This window comes from Schistocerca cancellata, chromosome 2 (genome assembly GCF_023864275.1).
Source record: "Schistocerca cancellata isolate TAMUIC-IGC-003103 chromosome 2, iqSchCanc2.1, whole genome shotgun sequence".
In the NCBI taxonomy this organism is placed as follows: Eukaryota; Metazoa; Arthropoda; class Insecta; order Orthoptera; family Acrididae; genus Schistocerca; species Schistocerca cancellata.
The window spans coordinates 477,755,161-477,778,731 of record NC_064627.1 but is presented as its reverse complement, the minus strand read 5'-3'; the positions used below and the strand labels follow the sequence as shown (position 1 = coordinate 477,778,731).

Here is a 23,571-nt window from a genome sequence, read left to right as displayed (position 1 = left end):
TTTGAAGTTTACATGAAACACCAGCTATTTTTATAAGTGCAGCCAACATTATTCCTAAATTTTCTACAAACTCTGCATTTCTTAAATACACTCATGTTCAGAAAAGAAGTAGAACACCTTGAAAGATTAGAGATAGGACGTTCGTATTCACAGGACATGTACATTAGTATGTTCTGCAGAAATGATCAGCATTTCAGTCACCTCGGTTCAGCATGTGCCCTGTTGCCTAGTAGGCACAGGGTCCACCATAGGCCCTGATAACTTGTTCCACGCGTGATGGCATCGACGCGTATAAGGCGCGAATGGTTCCAAAGTTAAACTGTTGTGGCTGGCGTTGGATCACAGCGCTGCACCCATCGTTTCATCATGTTCCACACATTTTCGATTGACGACAAGTTTGTGATACCAAGAAGGCGCGTGTTCGTGCAGCAACATGTGGTCGTGCGTTGTCTTGCTGAAAAATGGCGTCTGCGGTGTTCTGCAGAAAGTGTGTAGCTACGGGTGGCAGGATGTCATTGACATAGGTCTCACTGGTCAGTGCCCTGGACACGCACCAACTAATTTGTCGTTGTACCCAATAGCACCCCACACCGTAAGGCCTTGAGTTGGACGCAGTCACTGTAAACAGTTTTTGATGTTGCTGAGCAACAGTCATACAATAATTTTTAAATGAACACACTGTATTGTTGTGTATTTGATTACGACCCAGGTTTCGGCCTTTTACGCATTTTCAAGTGACATACATTGCAGGAGACCAAGCTCAAAATTGGCCATGAATTGAGAAAAGTATTGGTATTTCGTGAGGAGACAATATTTTTCTTAATTTATGGCCAATTTTGAGCTTGATGTCCTGCAGTATATGTTAATGACATAAACGCAGTCAGTGATGATGCTGCTTCTCTCTGCGGCGAACCAAAATGCGGCCATCATTTTCAATCAAACAGGACCAAGATTCGTCCGAAAACACTATCCGTGCCATTCATGTCCCCAGTGATGATGATCCACACACCATTGCCATCTACAGTGTTTCTGCACATTCGTCAAAAAGTGGACGACGTGCAAGTAAACCATACCGTAATAAACGGCGACGGACCCCTGCTAGTGTACGATGTGTCACACTGTTCCACCGTGCACGAGAGCCGAGGACGACGCAGATTTGTTCTGCAATACCATTCGAATGAGGTGTTGATCTCGCGGGTGGTCTGGGCGGTGCGACCTGACCCATCTCGTCCTGTTCTACGACCTTCCGTGAACCATTCTGCACACACCCATTGCATTCCCGAAACGCTTGGTCGCACTTTGAACAGCATTTTCCCGGACGAATGCATCACATTGTCTGTTGCCAATAATGAGTCCTCTTTCAAACTCTTTGATTCGATGGTACGGTTCGCGCTTACGCCTCCGAGGCGTCTTGCACATCAACTCAAGTCACACTGATCCATTACCTTCGGTTTATAGCAATAATGAGAGCCGCAGGCACATTTTACCGGTACGTGTTATTGCGCCGCGATGTCGATGTCGACCCGCAGGCTGACGTGTAATGTACATAACCACGCGGAGTGGCCGCGCGGTTTGAGGCGCCATGTCACGGATTGTTCGGCCCCTCCCGCCGGAGGTTAGAGTCCTCCCGTGTGTGTGTGTGTGTGTGTGTGTGTGTGTGTGTGTGTGTGTGTGTGTGTGTGTGTACGTCCTATGTCTAGTCGTTCAAGGCGTTTTTCCGAACTTGAATGTATTTCCATCTTTCCGATCTCTTATAACATGATTGTCTGTCATGTCAGAATGGGAATAATACTCTCAAAGTTATCCCATATACCTTGTAGAGTTCTTTTAGTTGATAAACCCACCGAATTGGGAAAATTTTACCAATATGCAACGTTCGTTGCCCCAAAAGCTTGTGCACTGGTGTTTAGTTCTCTTCGGTTCTTAGGAGACTGATTCTGTACAGCATACAGTTTTTTTCCACAAATATATGAAAGTAAGTCCACAAATATATGAAAGTAAGTTATATGAAAGTAAGTTATATGAAAGTAAGTTATATGAAAGTAAGTTATATGAAAGTAAGTTATATGAAAGTAAGTTATATGAAAGTAAGTTATATGAAAGTAAGTTATATGAAAGTAAGTTATATGAAAGTAAGTTATATGAAAGTAATTTATTCAGTAATTTATTCAGTAATTTATTCAGTTGACTTCACTGTTGGAATCATTACCAGCTAGCTTTAGTCTATGATTGCTGCAGTGCCAGATTATGGTTGCGCGAAATAAATTTCTAAATCGTACCCCTATACCACTATTCCTGCCTGTCTTTGTTGAGGCAACATCACTTCGGAAACAGATGAGACATACTTTAAAATACTCTTCAGTAATTTCATAGCAGTAGTGTGTTTTTAGATGGGCAGTAGTAACGCTAGAAGCAATTCAGCTCTCTAGTTCATTAAAATCTAAAAACATAGTTTGACAACTGTCAGTGTAGTGTCGTAGATTAATCTGTTATCTTACTTTCCGTTCGTTTTCTACAATATGTTTCACGACCTTTCCACGTATACTTTTAGCGATATGAGATGTGATACTACGGCAAGAGAAATGTGTGTGAATGATTCTTCCCATAGAGCCCGTTAAGCGATTGGAGATCTACAGTATGTCAACAGTTACATTAGTTTAATTAAGGTCCCTGATATTCCGCAATTTTGTAACCTGTTGTACAAACAAAGATAGTGCTTTCAATTGCTTCTTGTTGCATTGTTATAATTCCTTGTTTTTAACTATTGCTTTTTGCTTAATTCTGCTATATCTGTTCTAGATGCACTTGATTTATTTATGTTCGCGAATTTTTCCCCTCAATCTGTTGTTGTTGTTGTTGAGCTGTTTTATGACTACTACAGCAGTTTATTTTCTCTGCGCTCATACTGCGGAATGTGGAAGTCCCTGAGCTTGTTAGGAGTAAAATCTGCTTCCTAAGTTACCTTTATATTCATGTCCACCTGAGTGCCCGGGGTTGCTCGTGTGTGTATTTATGCTAGTTGTATTACACCATCTCCTCCTTCCCCCTCTCTTTCGCGGGTCATCTCTTCCTCCTCCCGTTCTCAATCCACGTTATCACCCCCATCCGGAGTAGGTTACTGAATCTTAGTCCCACAGTATTCATTTCCAGGTAGTAAGTAATGTGTGTGCCAAATTTGGCTGAAATCGATTCGCGGGTTTAGGAGTAGGATTTTATCCGCGGCTTTGACAACATACGCATGTATCACATTTCCTGTGGAATGAACATATTTCAAACACATTTGTACACATATTTCACCTGTATATCTAGATGATTGCGTGCTGCAGTTTTACTTTCACGCAGCTCAATGTTCATGACGTCATATCTCGTGAACTACGTGTCCGTGCAATAATACATAATTTTGCAAGTACACTCAGTATGTACACGCAAGTACATAATATACAGATTGTTCTGCAGAATTAATACTAAGATACCTCAGTTCATTTGTTTCATTGGTGATAGAGTAGCCGACACACACTCTCTCTCTCTCTCTCTCTCTCTCTCTCTCTCTCTCTCTCTCTCTGTGTGTGTGTGTGTGTGTGTGTGTGTGTGTGTGTGTGTGTGTGTGTGTGTTTCTGCAGTTGCTAATTTCGACACATATAGGGTGAAAAAAAACCACGCATACAAAATTTTTGTGTGTTTAGAGGACATAGAAAAAGACAATTTCTTATCTGAGAGAAATGTAACAAGTGCACCGTTTCCCCATTAGGGATCAGTGACTGTTTTGATGGTAGTGAAATTGGGAGGCGGTGTTCAGACTGCCTTGTGATCATCATTGTTTCAGAGATCTTGCAGAAAATGCTGTCCATAACTCACAGATTTTTTTATCATGATAGAAATCTGCCAAAGCCAGTACTTCTACTTATGGCATGTATCGGTTAGAAGAATGTACCGATGACTGAAATCAATCGAAATCGATTTGCAACAAGATAAATTGTTTCCTCAAGTGGTTGCTACATTCTTTATAATTCTATATTCCACGGTCGCTGCACAGAAAGCGAACCTTATGGAACCCAACATTCAGTATAGTTTTGCTTATATTTACAGCATCCTACTGTCTTTTCACGAAAATTGTCCATATGAATCGAACTGCTCATGCACTTCATCAGTTACTATACGTTGTAGTTTCTGTTGTAACGATAGATATTTAAATAATAATAATAATAATAATAATAATAATAATAATAATAATAATAATAATGAGTTGCATATTAAATAGTCTACAGTGAGACAGCATAGTTATTCTAGAAGGGAATTATACCAAACGAGTCACCTCTTTCGCTCATATTTCACGCGGTCATTGTACATAATTATACCTTTAAATGTAACAAACTGCTGTAGTTCGCTGTGCTTCTCAAGGCTTTCTGTGAATTTAGAGTTGAACTTCCTACGAACGTGTTGAATACCGTACGAGAGTACTGCGTTAGAGTCTTATCAGTTTTGTTTTTTCCTAATCTGTCACCAGACACCTGTACAATGATTTTTTTAGTTGCCGTTGAAGAGCCTGATAACGACTCCATTTACAAAACACAGTGAACGAATCTTTCCAGTGCGCAGTTACGTACGAGCGCCCGAGCAGTTACTGAACTGCTGACTAACAATAGTGTCACTTCTGGTATCGAAACACTACAGTTGGCAGCACAGCAGGTAGGACAACAGATAAACCCTGCCCGTTGAATGAATATGGGACACAGTTGCTGTCCATTGATGCTCCATAATCAGTAAAAGTACCATGTAGTTTATTCGAACCAGAAGTACTCTTCTATGACTTCACTGCGATACGCGGCATGAGTGTATCGATAAATGTTTCTCAAGATTCCTTGCTATGTATCTATTCGTGTTGTTGTTGTTGTTGTTGTTGTTCTAGGCGAACAAGTGTTGGGTGGGAAATAACAAAAAGAAAGGATGAGGCTAGAGGGGATTACGGGCATAATTCTGGTCTGCCGCTTTAGTCGGCTACTCTAACCCCGATTCTCGACTGCTGGCGCTCGTATATTATTCAACAGGTTCTTTGTACTTTCCAAGGTTTTTCGAACATTTTTGAAAAGCGCATCTTACCAAAGCAGAATTTGTTACATCAAGGTATGTGTTGCAGTCATGCGAAACACGAACATAATCGGTGACCCATAGTGTGTACGCTTGGTAAACTTAAACTGAAGTGCTCTATGTTTCGAGGACGACTTGCTGATTTGCTGTTACTCTACACATGGGCTGAGACGAGTAAATATTTTAGCAAGGTAAAAAAAAAAAACAAACAAACAAACAAACTTGAGCATGCCGATATTACGCTACAGTTTCGACAAACTCGTAGAGGCATATTCCAAAATGCTTTCAGTTGTTCTCCAGCCGATAACGTTCTGAACTTCTGTCACGATTTCCATGACTTCGTGAATGGAAGCAAGTTCATGATCCAGAAACCGGAAAAGAGCGAGTAGCCCTCGCGCTATGAGAGTTACGTACAAACTTAATTATCTGTATAGATAATAAAAATTTCTTGTCTCTCAGTGCCTGGTGCAAGTCTCTTAGTTGGATGCCACTTCGACGAGTTGCGTGTCCCCTAACCCGCACTAGTTATCAAACCAGGGAAAGACAACGTACAGTTAACATGCAATTCGAACCGCGTACAGTTTCTGGCGACTCCTCAGTTCAGTGAGAGGTGAAGGCTGGATTAAACGAAGACTGAAAAATCCGTGGTTCGATCGAGATTCGATACAGCGACCTCTCAGTTTGCAGAAACTCGCTTTACCTCTAGACCACCAGGCGGGACATGTCTATATAAAGTTCATCTGTGGGTGTTGGTGAGTCAGTTAGCGAGTATCGAAACATACAATATAAATGGTCGTATCGTTTGGTTGCGTTGACTTAAAAGTTTAAATTCTTCACACCGCCAAGCGACCGTGGACCTTAGTAGTAGTAGTAGTAGTAGTAGTAGTTGTTGTTGTTGTTGTTGTTGTTGTCTTCAGTCCTGAGACTGGTTTGATGCAGCTCTCCATGCTACTCTATCCTGTGCAAGCTTCATCTCCCAGTACGTACTGCAGCCTACATCCCGCTGAACCTGCTTAGTGTATTCATCTGTTGGTCTCCCTCTACTATTTTTACCCTCCACGCTGCCCTCCAATACGAAATTGGTGATCCCTTGATGCCTCAGAACATGTCCTACCAACCGATCCCTTCTTCTGGTCAAGTTGTGCCACAAACTTCTCTTCTCCCCAATCCTATTCAATACTTCCTCATTAGTTATGTGATCTACCCATCTAATCTTCAGCATTCTTCTGTAGCACCACATTTCGAAAGCTTCTATTCTCTTCTTGTCCAAACTATTTATCGTCCATGTTTCACTTCCATACATGGCTACACTCCACACAAATACTTTCTGAAACGACTTCCTGATACTCAAATCTATACTCGATGTTAACAAATTTTTCTTCTTCAGAAACGCTTTGCTTGCCATTGCCAGTCTAAATTTTATATCCTCTCTACTTCGACCATCATCAGTTGTTTTGCTCCCCAAATAGCAAAACTCCTTTACTACTTTTAGTGTCTCATTACCTAATCTAATACCTTCAGCATCTTCCGACTTAATTCGAGTACATTCCATTATCCTCGTTTTGCTTTTGTTGATGTTCATCTTATACCCTCCTTTCAAGACTCTGTCCATTCCGTTCAACTGCTCTTCCAAGTCCTTTGCTGTCTCTGACAGAATTGAAATGTCATCGGCGAACCTCCAAGTTTTTATTTCTTCTCCATGGATTTTAATACCTACTCCGAACTTTTCTTTTGTTTCCTTTACTGCTTGCTCAATATACAGATTGAATAACATCGGGGATAGGCTACAACCCTGCCTCACTCCCTTCGCAACCACTGCTTCCCTTTCATGTCCCTCGATTCTTATAACTGCCATCTGCTTTCTGTACAAATTGTAAATAGGCTTTCGCTCCCTGTATTTTACCCCTGCCACCTTCAGAATTTGAAAGAGAATATTCCAGTCAACATTGTCAAAAGCTTTCTCTAAGTCTACAAATGCTAGGAACTTAGGTTTGCCTTTTTTTTTAATCTAGCTTCTAAAATAAGTCGTAGGGTCAGTATTGCTTCACGTGTTCCCATATTTCTACGGAATCCAAACTGATCTTCCCCGAGGTCGGCTTCTACTAGTTTTTCTATTCTTCTGTAAAGACTTCGTGTTAGTATTTTGCAACTGTGGCTTATTAAACTGATTGTTCGGTAATTTTCACATTGTCAACACCTGTTTTCTTTGGGATTGTAATTATTATATTCTTCTTGAAGTCTGAGGGTATTTCGCCTGTTTCATACATTTTGCTCACCAGATGGTAGAGTTTTGTCAGGACTGGCTCTCCCGAGGCTGTCAGTAGTTCTAATGGAATGTTGTCTACTCCCGGGGCCTTGTTTCGACTTAGGTCTTTCAGTGCTCTATCAAACTCTTCATGCAGTATCATATCTCCCATTTCATCTTCATCTACATCCTCTTCCTTTTCTATAACATTGCCCTCAAGTACATCGCCCTTGTATAGACCCTCTATATACTCCTTCCACCTTTCTGCTTTCCCTTCTTTGCTTAGAACTGGGTTCCCATCTGAGCCCTTGATATTCATACAAGTCCTTCTCTTTTCTCCAAAGGTCTCTTTAATTTTCCTGTAGGCAGTATCTATATTACTCCTAGTGAGATAAGCCTCTACATCCTTGCATTTGTCCTCTAGCCATGCCTGATTAGCCATTTTGCACTTCCTGTCAATTTCATTTTTGAGACGTTTGTATTCCTTTTTGCCCGCTTCATTTACTGCATTTTTATATTTTCTCCTTTCGTCAATTAAATTCAACATTTCTTCTGTCACCCAAGGATTTCTACGAGCCCTCGTCTTTTTACCTACTTGATACTCTGCTGCCTTCACTACTTCATACCTCAAAGCTACCCATTCTTCTTCTACTGTATTTCTTTCCCCCATTCCTGTCAATTGTTCCCTTATGCGCTCCCTGAAACTCTGTACAACCTCTGGTTTAGTCAGTTTGTCCAGGTCCCATCTCCTTAAATTCCCACCTTTTTGCATTTTTTTCAGTTTTAATCTACAGTTCATAACCAAACCTGGTTCCTAAATCTCTGTCTTACCATTATATAATCTATCTGATACCTTTTAGTATCTCCAGGCTTCTTCCATGTATACAACCTTTCTTATGATTCTTGAACCAAGTGTTAGCTATGATTAAGTTGTGCTCTGTGCAAAATTCCACCAGGCGGCTTCCTCTTTCATTTCTTACCCCCAATCCACATCATACATTTCTTCAATTTCTTCGTCATCTGCAGAGCTAGTTGGTATATAGACTTGTACTACTGTAGTAGGCGTGGGCTTCCTGTCTATCTTGGCCACAATAATGCGTTCGCTATGCTGTTTGTAGTAGCTTACCCGCACTCCTATTTTTTTATTCATTATTAAACCTACTCCTGCATTACCCCTATTTGATTTTGTATTTATAACCCTGTATTCGCCTGACCAAAAGTCTTGTTCCTCCTACCAGCGAACTTCACTAATTCCTACTATATCTAACTTTAACCTATCCATTTACCTTTTTAAATTGTCTAACGTGCCTGCCCAGTTAAGGGATCTGACATTCCGCGCTCCGATCCGTAGAACGCCAGTTTTCTTTCTCCTAATAACGACGTCCTCTTGAGTAGTCCCCGCCCGGAGATCCGAATGGGGGATTATTTTACCTCCGGAATATTTTACCCAAGAGGACGCCATCATCATTTATCCATACAGTAAAGCTGCATGCCCTCGGGAAAAATTACGGCCGTAGTTTCCCCTTGCTTTCAGCCGTTCGCAGTACCAGCACAGCAAGGCCGTTTTGGTTAGTGTTACAAGGCCAGATCAGTCAATCATCCAGACTGTTGCCCCTGTAACTACTGAAAAGGCTGCTGCCCCTCTTCAGGAACCATAAGTTTGTCTGGCCTCTCAACAGATACCCCTCCGTTGTGGTTGCACCTACGGTACGGATATCTGTATCGCCGAGGCACACAAGCCTCCCCACCAACGGCAAGGTCTATGGTTCATGGAGGGAGGTGGACCTTAGTATGTGACATAAATTTCAACTTCAGACCGCTACTACCCTTCTTGAGTAAAAGACGGACAAGCAGCTAAGTGATTTTATAAGGATTCAGTTTTTACCGATTGAGGTACGGAACCGTAAAAATGGAGACACCAGTCCAAATGCAGCAGATACTCCGGGGGAAAAAATGTCGTGACATTTGCCGTTTCAAAACCGGGCCAGATCCGGAGGTGGGTTATAAGCTGTTCCTGCAACGCTTTTGCAACGAGCAGCTTGGATTAGTGAGTGTAACTAGAACCATCAAATGCGCTTTTATGCTGACCCTAATGTTTGCTTTATAAGAGCATTTACTTTAATACCACAGTAAAAAATTGTGTGCAGCTAATTTAAATTGCTTTAGAATGAACTGAAACGTGGATAAAGCCCAGCTTGGTGTACGAAACGAGCTACCTGCACGCGAGTGTTAATGCTGCGAATTTTATTGCGTATATAGCGTTAAAGCCAGGTTGTCAAGAAGCTGCTGCATGTACAGGATTGAACTTGTTCTTTTTTTTTTTCTTTCTTTTGGAGATACTTTTGCTTCAACTTTCGTTGGAAAGAGTTAGTAATCGTCTCTTCTCTCACTAAGGACCAAGTAAGTGTTCACTTTTTACGTTACGTTAAAAAAAGAGGTGACATTAGATACGTTTACGTATTCGTAGCTGGTGAAAAAGTGAAAGCTACACTGGCCTGCAAAGCTTGAGAACGAGATCGATAAAGTAACATAACGTACTAACAACTCGATGGACATGATTGGAAGTTGGAGAGCTTATTGCTAGAGGCCTTCCAGTTGTGCACACACTGCTCGACATTACGTGAGGTTTGGTCAGCGTGACTATAGCGCCAAATAGGGCTGGCCCCGCAATACGAGGCAGTTGAAGGTACGGGAAGAGACAGTGTGCGTCGATCAACAAGCAGTTGCAATGCAATGAGGTGATCTTCATTACAACATGGCCCGGAGACGTTTGGACGACTTGACATGGGCAAGAGCAGTCGGGAAGTAGGTAGAACGTAGTTTGACGCTTATAGGCCTGGAAATTGGCATTACTGACAACATGGTTTGAAGTGCATGGACAACGTTCCGAACCACAGGCACTGCTCTGTCTACATCTACGTGATTACTCTGCTATTCACAATAAAGTGCCTGGCAGAGGGTTCAGTGAACCACCTTCAAGCTGTCTCTCTACCGTTCCACTCTCGAATGGCACGCAGGAAAAACGAGCACTTAAATTTTTCTGTGTGAGCCCTGATTTCTTATTTTATCGTGATGATCATTTCTCCCTATGTAGGTGGGTATGTGAGGGAGATGTGGGCACTACAGCCAGCTAAAACAGTAGATGACAGTTTCATTATGCAGTAAGCCAAGACGGGTTCCACGTCTAACAGCGGGTGCAATTGCAGCATTTGACAGGATTACAAACCACGCAGTCTCCCGCTTCACATTGGGGTTTGATAAGAATGGCAAATTTCCAGGAAAGAATGGAACATTTTTGTTGCGCCTTCATGGCTAGTAAGCTTGATTATCCCAAGGATCGTATAAAGAATTTCAATAATATAGAGAGTACAGTTGTTGACGCCGTCGTTGTTGGCAACCATATGAATTGGTCAGTATGTCGACCGCGATTGGAAAAGGAGAAAATAGAGTTTCGTACTGTTGTTAAACATTTTCATTTGGAGGGTTGATCTGTCGCACAAAGCAAAACAGAATTGGATGAAGTCGACTTGCGGACGTGCACCGAAGGCGAAACGCGCTCCAGCCGCCCAGTTGAGGTCACCACAAGGGAAACTATTAGCAACATCCATGACACGTTGACGCAAGACCGCTGAATAAAAATTCGTGATGTTGCTGAGACTGTAGGCATCTCATCAGACTGAGTGCAAAATACCCTGCAAGGTTAATTGGTTATGAAGAAGCTGTGTGCGAGGTGGGTTTTTGCGAATGCTCACAGTCGACGAAAAGCGCATCCGGCACAGCGTTTCAACATATGGCCTGGCGATGTTCAATCGCAATCGGCAAGACTTTTTGCGCCGATTTGTGATTGTTGATGAAATCTGGTTCCTCCTCTGCACACCAGAGTCAAAACGGCAGTGAAAACAATGGAAAGCAGCTGGTGAAAGTTTACCAAGGAAGGGAAAGTCCATTTTGTCAGCTGATAAGGCGATGGCCACGGTTTTTGGGATTTTCGAGGAATAATTCTCATGGATTACTTGGAAAAAAGTCAGGATCATAACTAGACCCTATTACGCTTCATCGTTCGATCGTTTGAAACTTAGGGTGGCTGAAAAAAAAGACAGGTTTGGCACGCGAAAAAGTGCTTTTTCAAAGAATAATGCACCATCCCACGCATCAGCGGTAACAGTGGCGAAAGTTCATGAATTGATCATCCACCCTGTTCGCCAGATGTAGCCCGAAGTGACTGCTTCCTGTTCCCTAACTTGAAACTTTCGCTTGCTGGGAAGAAATTTTCGTTAAATGAGGAAGTGATATTTGCAGTCGAGAAGTATGTCGCACTGTTTGACCGAACCTATTTTTCCGGTGAAATTAAAAAGCTGAAGGATCACGGGACCGAGTGCGTATCCCTCAAAGGAAACTATGTCGAGAGGTAAGGTGGGTTGTTCACGAAACATTTTTTTGCTTTTTGCCAGACTTACAAAACCACCCTCATTAAGAGGTCAAGGAATGGCAACTAATGTATGAGGGAGAGAAGGAAAGGAAGGGTGCTGTAGGGGGGCGCCAAGTGATAAGCCGCTTACACGGAAAAATGGGAGGAGACACGCTAAAAATATGTTGCTAAGTGGAAAAATGCTCTCTGACCGGCCCTGTGTACGGTTGTACTGAACCTTGTGAAAGGCTGGTGCAAGGACGATATGCCGACCTGTTCGCGCAGCGACGGCAACATTCACGGTACTGGGCATCTGCAAATCACTCTTTGTTTCGTATTGTAGGTTTTGGATTGCACATTGAAAAAGTTTGTAATGTTTTGAAGATATTTTCACAGAATCGTAGGTGAGAGGGGTAGCGAAGCAAATCAGTCATAATTATTTTATTACTCTGTGATGAACCTTCTGAGACCACCGGTCCCTTATACGAAAGTGCCCAGAAAATATCCACTGAACAAGCTCCGAAGTTCCGTAGATTCAGTTAGAGTTCACGCTGAATATGACAGAGATCATCCATCGAGGAACACTGTAATTGGCTGTTCAAGTGATTAATGTTGAATGAACTGTCTTCGAATGAGACGTTGATCATTTATTTTAAGTAAGTTGCATCGAATCCCTCATTCATATATAATTTTATGCGATATCACGAACCTTGTTGTTTCATGGTTGGCCTCGTTGTCTTCGGTGGGATATAATGCTGGCCTAGGATCCTGTTTCTGATGCGTAGAAACATTGACTGATTAAAGGATTGTGTTACTCCGCAAGCTTCCAATCATTATTAATTGAAATAAGGTTTCTAAATTTTGAACAACTGTATTCACTATATTTGCACATAGTGAACAATAGCACAAAATTAGCCTTCAGCAGTATTACAGAACCATGATGGCTCCATTTACAAATGGCACCCCATACCATCACGCCGGGTGATTCGCCAGTATGTCGATGACGAATACACGCTTCCAATGTGCGTTCACCGCGATGTCGCCAAACACGGATTCGACCATCATGATGCTGTAAACAGAACCTGGATTCATCCGAAAAAATGACGTTTTGCCGTTCGTGCACCCAGGTTCGTCGTTGAGTACATCATCGCAGGCTCTCCTGTCTGTGATGCAGCGTCAAGGGTAACCGTAGCCATGGTCTCCGAGCTGATAGTCCATGCTGCTGCAGACGACGTCGAACTGTTCGTGTAGAGGGTTGTTGTCTTGCAAACGTCCCCATCTGTTGACTCAGGGATCGAGACTTGGCTGCACGATCCGTTACAGCCATGCAGATAAGATGCCTGTCATGTCGACTGCTAGTGATACGAGGCCGTTGGGATCCAGCACGGCGTTCCGTATTACCCTCCTGAAGCCACCGATTCCATTTTCTGCTAACAGTCGTTGGATCTCGACCGACGCGAGCAGCAATGTCGCGATACGATAAACGGCAATCGCGATAGGCTACAATCCGACCTTTATCAAAGTCGGAAACGTGATGGTACGGTTTTTCTCCTCCTCACACGAGGCATCACAACAACGTTTCACCAGGCAATGCCGGTCAACTGCTGTTTGTGTATGAGAAATCGGTTGGAAACTTTCCTCATGTCAGCACGTTGTAGGTGTCGCCACCGGCGCCAACCTTGTGTGAATGCTCTGAAAAGCTAATCATTTGCATATCATAGCATCTTTTTCCTTTCGGTTAAATTTCGCGTCTGTAGCACGTCATCTTCGTGGTGTAGCAATTTTAATGGCCAGTAGTACCTGCTGCAGCTTACATCCTTCTGAATCTGCTTAGTGTATTCATCTCTTGGTCTCCCTCTACGATTTTTACCCTCCACGCTGCCGTCCAATACTAAATTGGTGATCCCTCGATGTCTCAGAACCTGTCCTACCAACCGATCCCTTCTTCTAGTCAAGTTGTGCCACAAACTCCTCCCCAATTCTATTCAATACCTCCTCATTAGTTATGTGATCTACCCATCTAATCTTCAGCATTCTTCTGTAGCACCATATTTCGAAAGCTTCAATTCTCTTCTTGTCTAAACTATTTATCGTCCACGTTTCACTTCCATACATGGCTACACTCCATACAAATACTTTCAGAAACGACTTCCTGACATTTAAATCTATACTCGATGTTAACAAATTTTTCTTCTTCAGAAACGCTTTGCTTGCCATTGCCAGTCTAAATTTTATATCCTCTCTACTTCGACCATCATCAGTTGTTTTGCTCCCCAAATAGCAAAACTCCTTTACTACTTTTAGTGTCTCATTACCTAATCTAATACCTTCAGCATCTTCCGACTTAATTCGAGTACATTCCATTATCCTCGTTTTGCTTTTGTTGATGTTCATCTTATACCCTCCTTTCAAGACGCTGTCCATTCCGTTCAACTGCTCTTCCAAGTCCTTTGCTGTCTCTGACAGAATTGAAATGTCATCGGCGAACCTCCAAGTTTTTATTTCTTCTCCATGGATTTTAATACCTACTCCGAACTTTTCTTTTGTTTCCTTTACTGGTTGCTCAATATACAGATTGAATAACATCGGGGATAGGCTACAACCCTGTCTCACTCCCTTCCCAACCACTGCTTCCCTTTCATGCGCCTCGACTCATATAACTGCCATCTGCTTTCTGTACAAATTGTAAATAGCCTTTCGCTCCCTGTATTTTACCCCGGCCACCTTCAGAATTTGAAAGAGAGTATTGAAACAATTAATGAAAACGAATTTAGATAAATTTTAATAAAGTTTTTCAACAATAATTCAAATATGTATAACACGAATATTTAAATATGAAACGACTGATTTTTGTGAATGCGTGTACACGAAGTTATTTGTATGGAACTGAAGATACCGATAATCGCTGGTATCGTACGTTTCGTATTGTGTTATTTGACTGGGCTGCATTACGACACAGACGTGGGTTTCGTGGCTGTGCAGGTGGCAGCCAACGACACCCTTACGTCCGTGGCGGCGCGGTTCGACACGACGCCGTCGGAGCTGGCAAAGTTGAACCGGCTGGGCGCGCGCCTCATCTTCCCCGGACAGGTGCTGCGCGTACCCTTGCGCGGGCCTGCCGCGGACTCCGCTGAGGGAGCGGACAGACAGCAGCCGCAGCTGCAGCCGCCGGCGCCTGCGCACCCGGAAGGCCAGCTGACGCCAGCCGCCGCCGCCGACGCCGCGCGGCCCTCTGCAGAGACAGGTGTGAGTCCAGAGTGGCCGCTAGGGTCGCATAGCGTGCCCGCGCGCCAGTGTCGGTTGAACGTACCTATGACTACATCTGTATGTGTGCTCTGCAAACCATAGTAGTACATAGTGCAGGGTACATCCCACTTACCGGCTATTAGGGTTTCTTCCCATTTCATCACATATGGAGTTCAGGAATGATCATTGTTCAAATGCCTCCATACGTTCTGTAAATAATCTAATCTTGTACTCAAGATCTCCACGGAAGTGGCACAAAGCGGGTTGTAGAATATTCCTAGAGTAAGCATTTAAAACAGATCCTTGGAACTTCGCAAGTAGGCTTTCTCAGGATAGTTTTGATATTACCCTCACAGGATGCTACATTTTTTTCGTTTTACGAAGTGGACAGTCTTACTTTTCTAAATATTTAAAGTAAGTTGCCAGTCTTTATATCATTTTGAAATTTTGTAAAGATCTGACTGAATAGTTACACAGCTTCTTTCAGGCAGTACTTCATTACAGATAATTGCATTGTCCGCAGGAAGTCTGAGGTTACTATTAATATTGTTCGCAAGGTCATTAATACACGACATGAATAGCAAGAGTTCCAACCCAGTTCCCTGGGCACACCCAGTTACTCCTAGATCTGATGACAACTCTCCGTCCGAGATAATGTGCTGCGTCCTCCCCACCAGAAAATCTTAAGTGCCTTCACACATTTCACTTGAACCCCATACGTAGATGTCATTCCGAGTCAAACACTTTTCGGAAACCGAGAAATGCTGCAGCTAGCTGACTGCCTTCGTCCAAACTTTCAGTATGATATTGAATGTTGATTTTGACCTGTAAAGTAATGTTAAGACAGTGATGTCACAATTCAGGTTTGAGAAATTTATGCATTTGGGAAACATTATTAAACACTGAGTAGACAACAAAGGAAAGTTCTCACGAAAAAGCTAAATCTGCTGCTACTTTGCCAAATGTTTTAAGACAGTAAATGAATATATTCTCCTCGTGTTAGACACCAAATATAATTCAGTAATAAGACATGATAATAGTCCTGTTTATTTGGTAAAGAGATGTGTCCACAAATATGGAACAACCAATTTTTGTAACGTCAACTTTCGGCATGATCAAGGTATCTAAAAACATTGGAGATAATCTCATTCCAAATAATCAACAACTGCATATCCACAGTTACTGCAATTAGACAACATACAAAATACAAAAATTTTGCAGACAAATGAGTGACTTCTGTTTCACTTGTTGGCTTGGGTACTAGTTTATGAACTAAGCATGTGGTGGACAGATTTACTCCCCTTAGATAAAGTGCTTGTTCATATAAAGTGTTGGCAGCAGCTTCAACTCAGGAATTAAAAAAACCTAGAGGCCCTTTAACACCAAGGTTCAATAGATAGCTTACAGCAGGTATACTGGCATGTCCACTCACTAATCACCTATTGGCATCTTCAGCAAACATGTTGGTAATGGCCATGAATTACCTGTTAATGATGGCTAGCTCCTTCTGCTTGCAGACTGCAGTAGTAGTTGGTGGGTGACAAGACATCAGATTTGTAACTTGGATTTTCAACTTACATTAGCAGAAAAATTAGCTCCGTGTAGAGCAGCTCAGTATGTGCTGATATGAAACTTTGACAGATCAAAACTAGAGACTCGAACTTGGGTCCTTTGCCTTTCGCAGGCAAGTGCTCTACCAACTGAGCTACCCAAGCATGACTCATCACCCTTACATCTTTACTTCCACCAGTATCTTTTCTCCTGCCTTCTAGACTTAACAGAAGTTATTCTGTGAAACTTACAGGATCAGCACTCCTGGAAGAAAGAATACTGCAGAGACCATGGCTTAGCCATAGCCTGGGGGATGTTTTCAGAATGAAATTTTCACTCTGCAACAGTGTGTGCTGATATGAAACTTGTGCCAGGAAGAATGACATACAGTTCTAATCTGCCAGGAAATTTAGATTCGGATTGGGTTCATTTGGCATAAGCAAAGTGTAGAGGCAAATCCAAGATGGCAAACACGCAACTATCTTGTGTGTGTCAGCTCTCTTAAAAACTTTGCACTTCCAACTTTTCTCAAAGATTTTGGGATCTCCATGTCCTTGGCTAATGTGGAAGAGACATGTGAATTTGGTACTTGCACTTTTTGGAGTTCAGGTTGTACTTAGCTGGCAACTGTATGGCAGAACCAGTTAGCTGTGCATCAGGCTCGGACAGGGGTAGTGATACTTTCTGTGTTCATATCCATTTACAGGAAAGCTTTTCTGGTTGAGTGCATGGGTCACATCAGAATTTCACAGTAGCTTAAGACAAGTAACCAAGCTGACTCTGTGTTGCCTGATACAGTAGATCCTGGTCCCTTGTGAAATTCCATCCTGTTAATGGTGTCTACTTTTCTTACAGTTGAGTTATTTCAGTATGTTTGACTACTGTGATTTACAGTCAGATGACGAAACATGACTCATCCACATAAATCAGAAATTGGTGGTGTTGAGTAGGCTAGTGAATACTGTACTTACGGTTTGTCTACAATCACTTGAATGTGGAACTTCCTAAGTGGCTGATAGACTACTAAGAGCAGTCCAGCTTCAAGGTGATCTTTAGCACAATATTTAGTGAAAGTGGGAAGGACTATCAGATGCTTTTTTGTGTGTCGAAAAATTGCTTCTAAAATTCAGGTGTGTCTTATACTTGAAATTAATATAAAAATGTCGAGGATTTGATTTAAGTCCCTGTCACTCTTAAAAATGCCCGCATATTCGATGCCACGGGAAACCTCTCTCTATCTGGCAACATTGGCTACAATTGGAAGTAGCATGATGGGATGAATGTGAGTTGCATGTATTCGCAATTGAATTAACACTGTCCCCCTCGTGCCCAGCCATCACAAATCCAGAACACAGTTTTGCCTATGATGCATCACTGCAGTCTGCATTACCAGTGAACTTGAATTCAAAGCAATTTGTGTTACAGGTAACAGTGCAATATTTTTGTTAATAGCTAGTTCTGTAATGGAAAAAAATTAAAGGTATTCATATGATGCAGGCTACAGCATAAACAATACAACATGGAAACAGAGCAGCTGAGTGGCAACTGCGAAAACCATTCACAATTTTTGAGGTAGTGAAGAAATGAAAAAAATTAGGAAGACCAACGAAGGAGTACAGCAAAAGGGCCAAAATGAGAAGGTGATGTATTGAAATGAATTCAAGGACACAGTGAATATGGCTTTGAAATTAATAAAAAAATATGATTCAGATACATCCTCATAAGCTAGCGCTACAGTGGAACTTTAGACATTAAGGATGGAGTTGGTTGGTGCTACAAGTTATGAAGTGTGATGGACTTAGCATAAGAACGAAAACCATAGTATCTCGGAAAATGCCACAGGTGTATGAAGAGAAAATATTATCTTTCCATTGCTTTATTATTCAACATCAAAAGAAAACTAGTGTGAAACTAAGCCAAATCGCGAATATGGATGGAACTCCTCTGCCATTTGATGAGCCGAATAACAGAACTGTTGCCATGAAAGGTGCTAAAATTGTAACTGCACATCAAAAAAAGTTTTGCGTCACCCCAGCTCCCAGAACTCCTGAAGATGGACGTTTACTGTGGATATTGTATCACAGACACAGTCCCTTTGACTGTTCAGAGATGTCACTAAACCCACCCAAAGATGTAAACAACTATGCATGAGCAGCACCTATTTGATGGAGGGTGTCAGACAGCTCATCAGTTCCAGTCATTCGACCAGGAAGGGGGCACGCGACTCGTGTTGCCTGTAGTTCAACCATGCTTAGACGGTTAGTACCATTATTCGATTGCATCCACATTATTACTGTGTGCCAGGAAGAGCTCTCAACAAGGGAAGTGCACAGGCGTGTCGGAGTGAACCAAAGCGATGTTGTTCGGACATGGAGGAGATACAGAGAGACTGGAACTGTCGGTGACATTCCTCGCTCAGGCCACCCAAGGGCTACTATTGCAGTGTATGACCGCCACCTATGGATTATGGCTCGGAGGAACCCTGACAGCAATGCCACCATGTTGAATAATGCTTTTTGTGCAGCCACAGGATGTCATGTTAAGATTCAAACTGTGCACAATAGACTGCATGATGTGCATCTTCACTCCCAATGTCCATGGCAAGGTCCATCTTTGCAATCACAACCCCATGCAGTGTGGTACAGATGGGTCCATCAACATGCTGAATGGACCACTCAGGATTGGAATCACATTCTCTTCACCGACGAGTATCGCGTATGCCTTCAACCAGACTTTCTCCGGAGTCGTGTTTGTAAGCAACCTGGTCAGACTGAACGCCTTAGAAACACTGTCCAGCGAATGCAGCAAGGTGGAGGTTCCCTGATGTTTTGGGGTGGCATTATAGGGGGCCGATGTATGCCACTAGTGGTCATGGAAGGCGCTGTAATGGCTATACGGTACATGAATACCATCCTCTGACTGATAGTGCAACCATATCGGCAGCATATTGGCAAGGCATTCGTCTTCATGGATGACAATTCGCACCCCCATCGTGCACATCTTGTGAATGACTTCCATCAGGATAATGACATCGCTCAATTAGAGTGGCTAGCATGTTCTCCAGACATTAACCCTATCAAACATGCCTGGGATAGATTGAAAATACTGTTTGTGGACAACGTGACTCACCAACCACTCTGAGGATATACGCCAAATTGCCATTGAGGAGTGGGACAATCTGGCCCAACGGTGCCATGATGAACTTGTGGATAGTATGCCACAATGAATACAGGCATGCATCAGTGCAAGAGGACATGCTACTGGGTATTAGAGGTACCGGTGTGTACAGCAGTCTGGATCACCAGCTCTGAAGGTCTTGCTGTATGGTGGTACAACATGCAAGATGTGGTTTTCATGAGCAATAAAAAGGGCAGAAATTAGGTTTATGTTGATCTCTTGTCCAATTTTCGGTACAGATTCCGTAACCAAGGTGATGCAAAACTTTTTTTGATGTGTGTATAAAAACAAGTGGACATGAAAAAATGCACTACACTATTGTCCTTTCACGTTGTGGTGACATTACTAAAATTTCATCCCGTGATCATTTTCAGGTGCAAAACAATGCTGAAACCTGCTGAAATACCACCAGGTGGTGCTCACTTTCTTGGCAACAGTTGTATGGACAAGGCTGGTATGAAATTATGGGTTAACAGAGTGTTGGAGAGAAGGGATGTTGTTTATTGAAGAAGAATTCTCTTCTAGTGCTAGATCAGTTCAGTAGTGATTTGAAAAAAAATTTTGTGAAAAGAGAAACTGAGACAGGGAAATACAGATCTTGCTGTTATTCTGGGAGGACTTGCTTCACAACTGCAAACTCCTGATGTCTCAGTAAATAAACCGTTTAAAGTCTATGTGAGGAGGAGATGGAACAGATGGGTGATGGATGAAACCCACAATTAATTCACGCTGAAGGGAACTTTAAAACGACCTACAATGAGTGTCAGTGGATAAAACAGACATGGTCTAGTGAGAGAAGACACTAGTGTTAGATCTTTCAAGAAGTGTAGAATAAGTAACGCTCTCAGTGGCTGTGTAGACTATCTTAAATACGAAGAGGACGCGATGGTGGTGGTGGAGGAGGAGGAGGAGGAGGAGGAGGAGGAGGAGAAGAAGGAGAAGAAAGTTCAGATGACGATTATCAAGGATTTTAAAGGTCGGTTGGGTTTTAAAACTAAGAATTTATTTTAGTCTGCCTTTTCAGCCTAAGAATAAAACTAGTAAAAATATTAATTTACCAGAAATTCCTTGAAGTGCTTCTTACAGTCCGTAATATATGGTAAGTTATGAGTGAACCTCCACATTATCTAAGCACCGCCTCCTGAGGACTGCAATGATTTGGTAGAATTGGCAGAATCTATGCTATAATGAGCAGAAGACAAAGCATATACATTCTGTTACATTATTTGGCCATTAAAACCTGCCTTATGTGTTGGCAGCCTTAGTGGACTGTAGCAAATGCCATCTGTGAGCTGCTCTTGAACAAAATCAGTGAGTACCAAAAATACCATGTAATAGACTTGTTGGAGCCCACATTAAGGAGATATGAAATATTGTGCCAAACAATATACTGCATTTCGTCATCTTTTATTCATATTTGATTGAAAACATGGCATCCAACTCCTGTTACTTTTTAGAAAATCTAGAATGCAGTACCATTTATGTACTGGATCTTCTATAGCAACTGCTAAATGTAAGTTAAGAGATCCTTATTTTTATTTGATATAACATCATCTTTTTGGATCACATTGTGTGTCTTTCCAGTCGTGTGCCACTAATGCTTCTAAGGCCATGAAAGTATGGCAATGTGAGTACTAAAAGCTCTTAATCACAACTGTAGTATTGTTTGAAATTGTTGCTTTAGAAAGCTTTCTTTGGTATGCTGTCATCCTCATGTTGAGTTTCCAGTAGCATTCATAGGATCTTAATGAAAGGCAATCAGGTGGGATTTTTAGGAAAAAATCTGACAACATGTATGTAGGCTATCATGTGACTAAACAATACGGTATTTACACTCTTCCAAACAAAACACAAGTTGCATACCAATTTCTTTGCCATATTATCATAATATAAACTAATCAAAACAAGTACCATCATGGAGTGTTGTCAAGTTGGTGCTTGAGAATCCATCCCAATGACTTTGGCAGGAGTGGGAACTTTCAGCACCAGTGGGATACATCAACAATGGGGAAGCACCCATACTTGGTTCTCTGACACAATGTTTGTGAATACTGTGATTATTCATTTACCGTGGTATTGCATCTAGGCATTAATACTGTCTGCATATGATCTGTTATTAATGAAGTCAATGAAACACTGAAGCTGAAAATTGAATCATTTTCCAGATATTCTGGAGAGCTTGCGGCCTGTATCACCCAAACCAACTGGTCCATCTGTGACCAGTGAAGCAACGCACCCCTCTCACCCTGATACTACAGGTAGCAGTGGTGCATCGCTGGAGGAGCAGCGAGCTGAAAGACGTTTCCTCAAGATCAATGTGCGGCACATAACTGACGGACAGGTACAATGCTCGTTCACTATTTGCACATAGTAGCTACACAATTTTGACACTGCAGTTCGTTCATTATGTAGATACCACAATATTTTAAGGAAAATTTGACAGTAGGTGGTGTATCTCCCCAGCTGATCTGTCATAGTTAAATTATGAAACTGAAGATAAATGAAACCTAAAGCACAAGCGAAACTTGTGTAGGGGTGGTAACACAAAGGAACCACCCCATTAACAGAGAAATTGGTAAAATGTTTGCATTTTTATGTTTTTTTTGGTTAAATGCATGTTGTGAATTCATGGAGCAGTGACTCACATTTACTTATTTTACATCTCCTTGCACACACATTAAAATAAAATGTTATCATACCTTAGAAAACTCACAAACTTCAAAAATGCTTCTGTTCCAGGGTGTTGTTGGTGGTGTGCTGCTCGTGACGCCTAATGCAGTAATGTTTGACCCAAATGTATCTGACCCCCTAGTTATTGAGCATGGTCCAGAGATGTATGGTGTAATTGCTCCCATGGAATATGTGGTAAATGCAGCTATCTACTATGACATTGCCCACATGAGAGTGGGCCACCATACTGGTGACAACAAAAGGTGAGTCCCAAAGAACTGCAACTTTCTTAATGCAATACCCTGTTTAATTTCAATGAAAAGAATGGCTGTTGTAATGTACAGTATGTGGCACAAAAATGTGCAGAAACTGCAGTCGATGTCCAATTGCCATTGCAGATTGCTTTCCTGTTGGTGTGAGTCAGTGGAGAGGTTATAATTTGAATGGAACTATGATTATAGGTACCCACAAGTTGGGGAATTGCATTACAGATATTTGCCAGCAGTTCAATGTGGGCAGATCCATTGTTACCATTTTGTGAGATTCAGAAGTATCATGTTAGATTAAATCCAGTAGTCTCCTTCATAGGTCTAAGGAACAATAATTGGTAATACCAAACTTAGAAGTGTATTGTAAGAACTAATCCGTGATCATCCAAGTCAACATTCATAGAGGCATTTATTTGTCACAGTTCATAGTATGTGAAACAGCACCTACAATAATGGGTTTGCACAGTTGAGTGACATTTGGCAAACTATTTCACTGTCACACAAAACAAATGTAGACCCACCCCGCAACAAATATTTGAGTAAATAAACGAAGCAGCTCAACATACATAAATAAATCAGACTAAAATTAATGATAAACACATATTTACATACTTCTCTTATGTTAGATTATTTTTCCTTCCTTTCCCATTGGCAAACTCCAATAGGACTGTAGAAATCAAAACATTCAGTTATCTCATGTTCAATAGACACAGTTGCCAGCCCATGCAGTCGTGCCTTGCCAGTTGTTGACCCCAGGTATGTTTTAATTGGTTTAAATTAGGAAATAATTATTTCTCTACCTGACACTGTCACCAGTTCTATTGGGAACATTATTAAGGCTACACTTACATTGGGTGCAAAGATGTACTATTGGACGAGTTTCAAAATGTCAGTTGCATAATAAAATGATTTACCAATGT

The 23,571-nt window shown here is 41.9% G+C and overlaps 1 protein-coding gene across 14 annotated transcripts in view; it reads left to right on the top strand.

Annotated features, from left to right (window-relative positions):
* Positions 1-23,571, top strand: part of LOC126162000 (nuclear receptor coactivator 7) — a 790,565-nt gene that overhangs the window by 534,975 nt on the left and 232,019 nt on the right. For all 14 annotated transcript variants that reach the window (XM_049918207.1, XM_049918209.1, XM_049918219.1 and 11 more), the window contains 3 exons: positions 14,721-14,982; positions 21,878-22,053; positions 22,452-22,645. In XM_049918207.1, the coding sequence (XP_049774164.1) occupies positions 14,721-14,982; positions 21,878-22,053; positions 22,452-22,645 (632 nt within the window). The remainder of the gene's footprint in view (positions 1-14,720; positions 14,983-21,877; positions 22,054-22,451; positions 22,646-23,571) is intronic.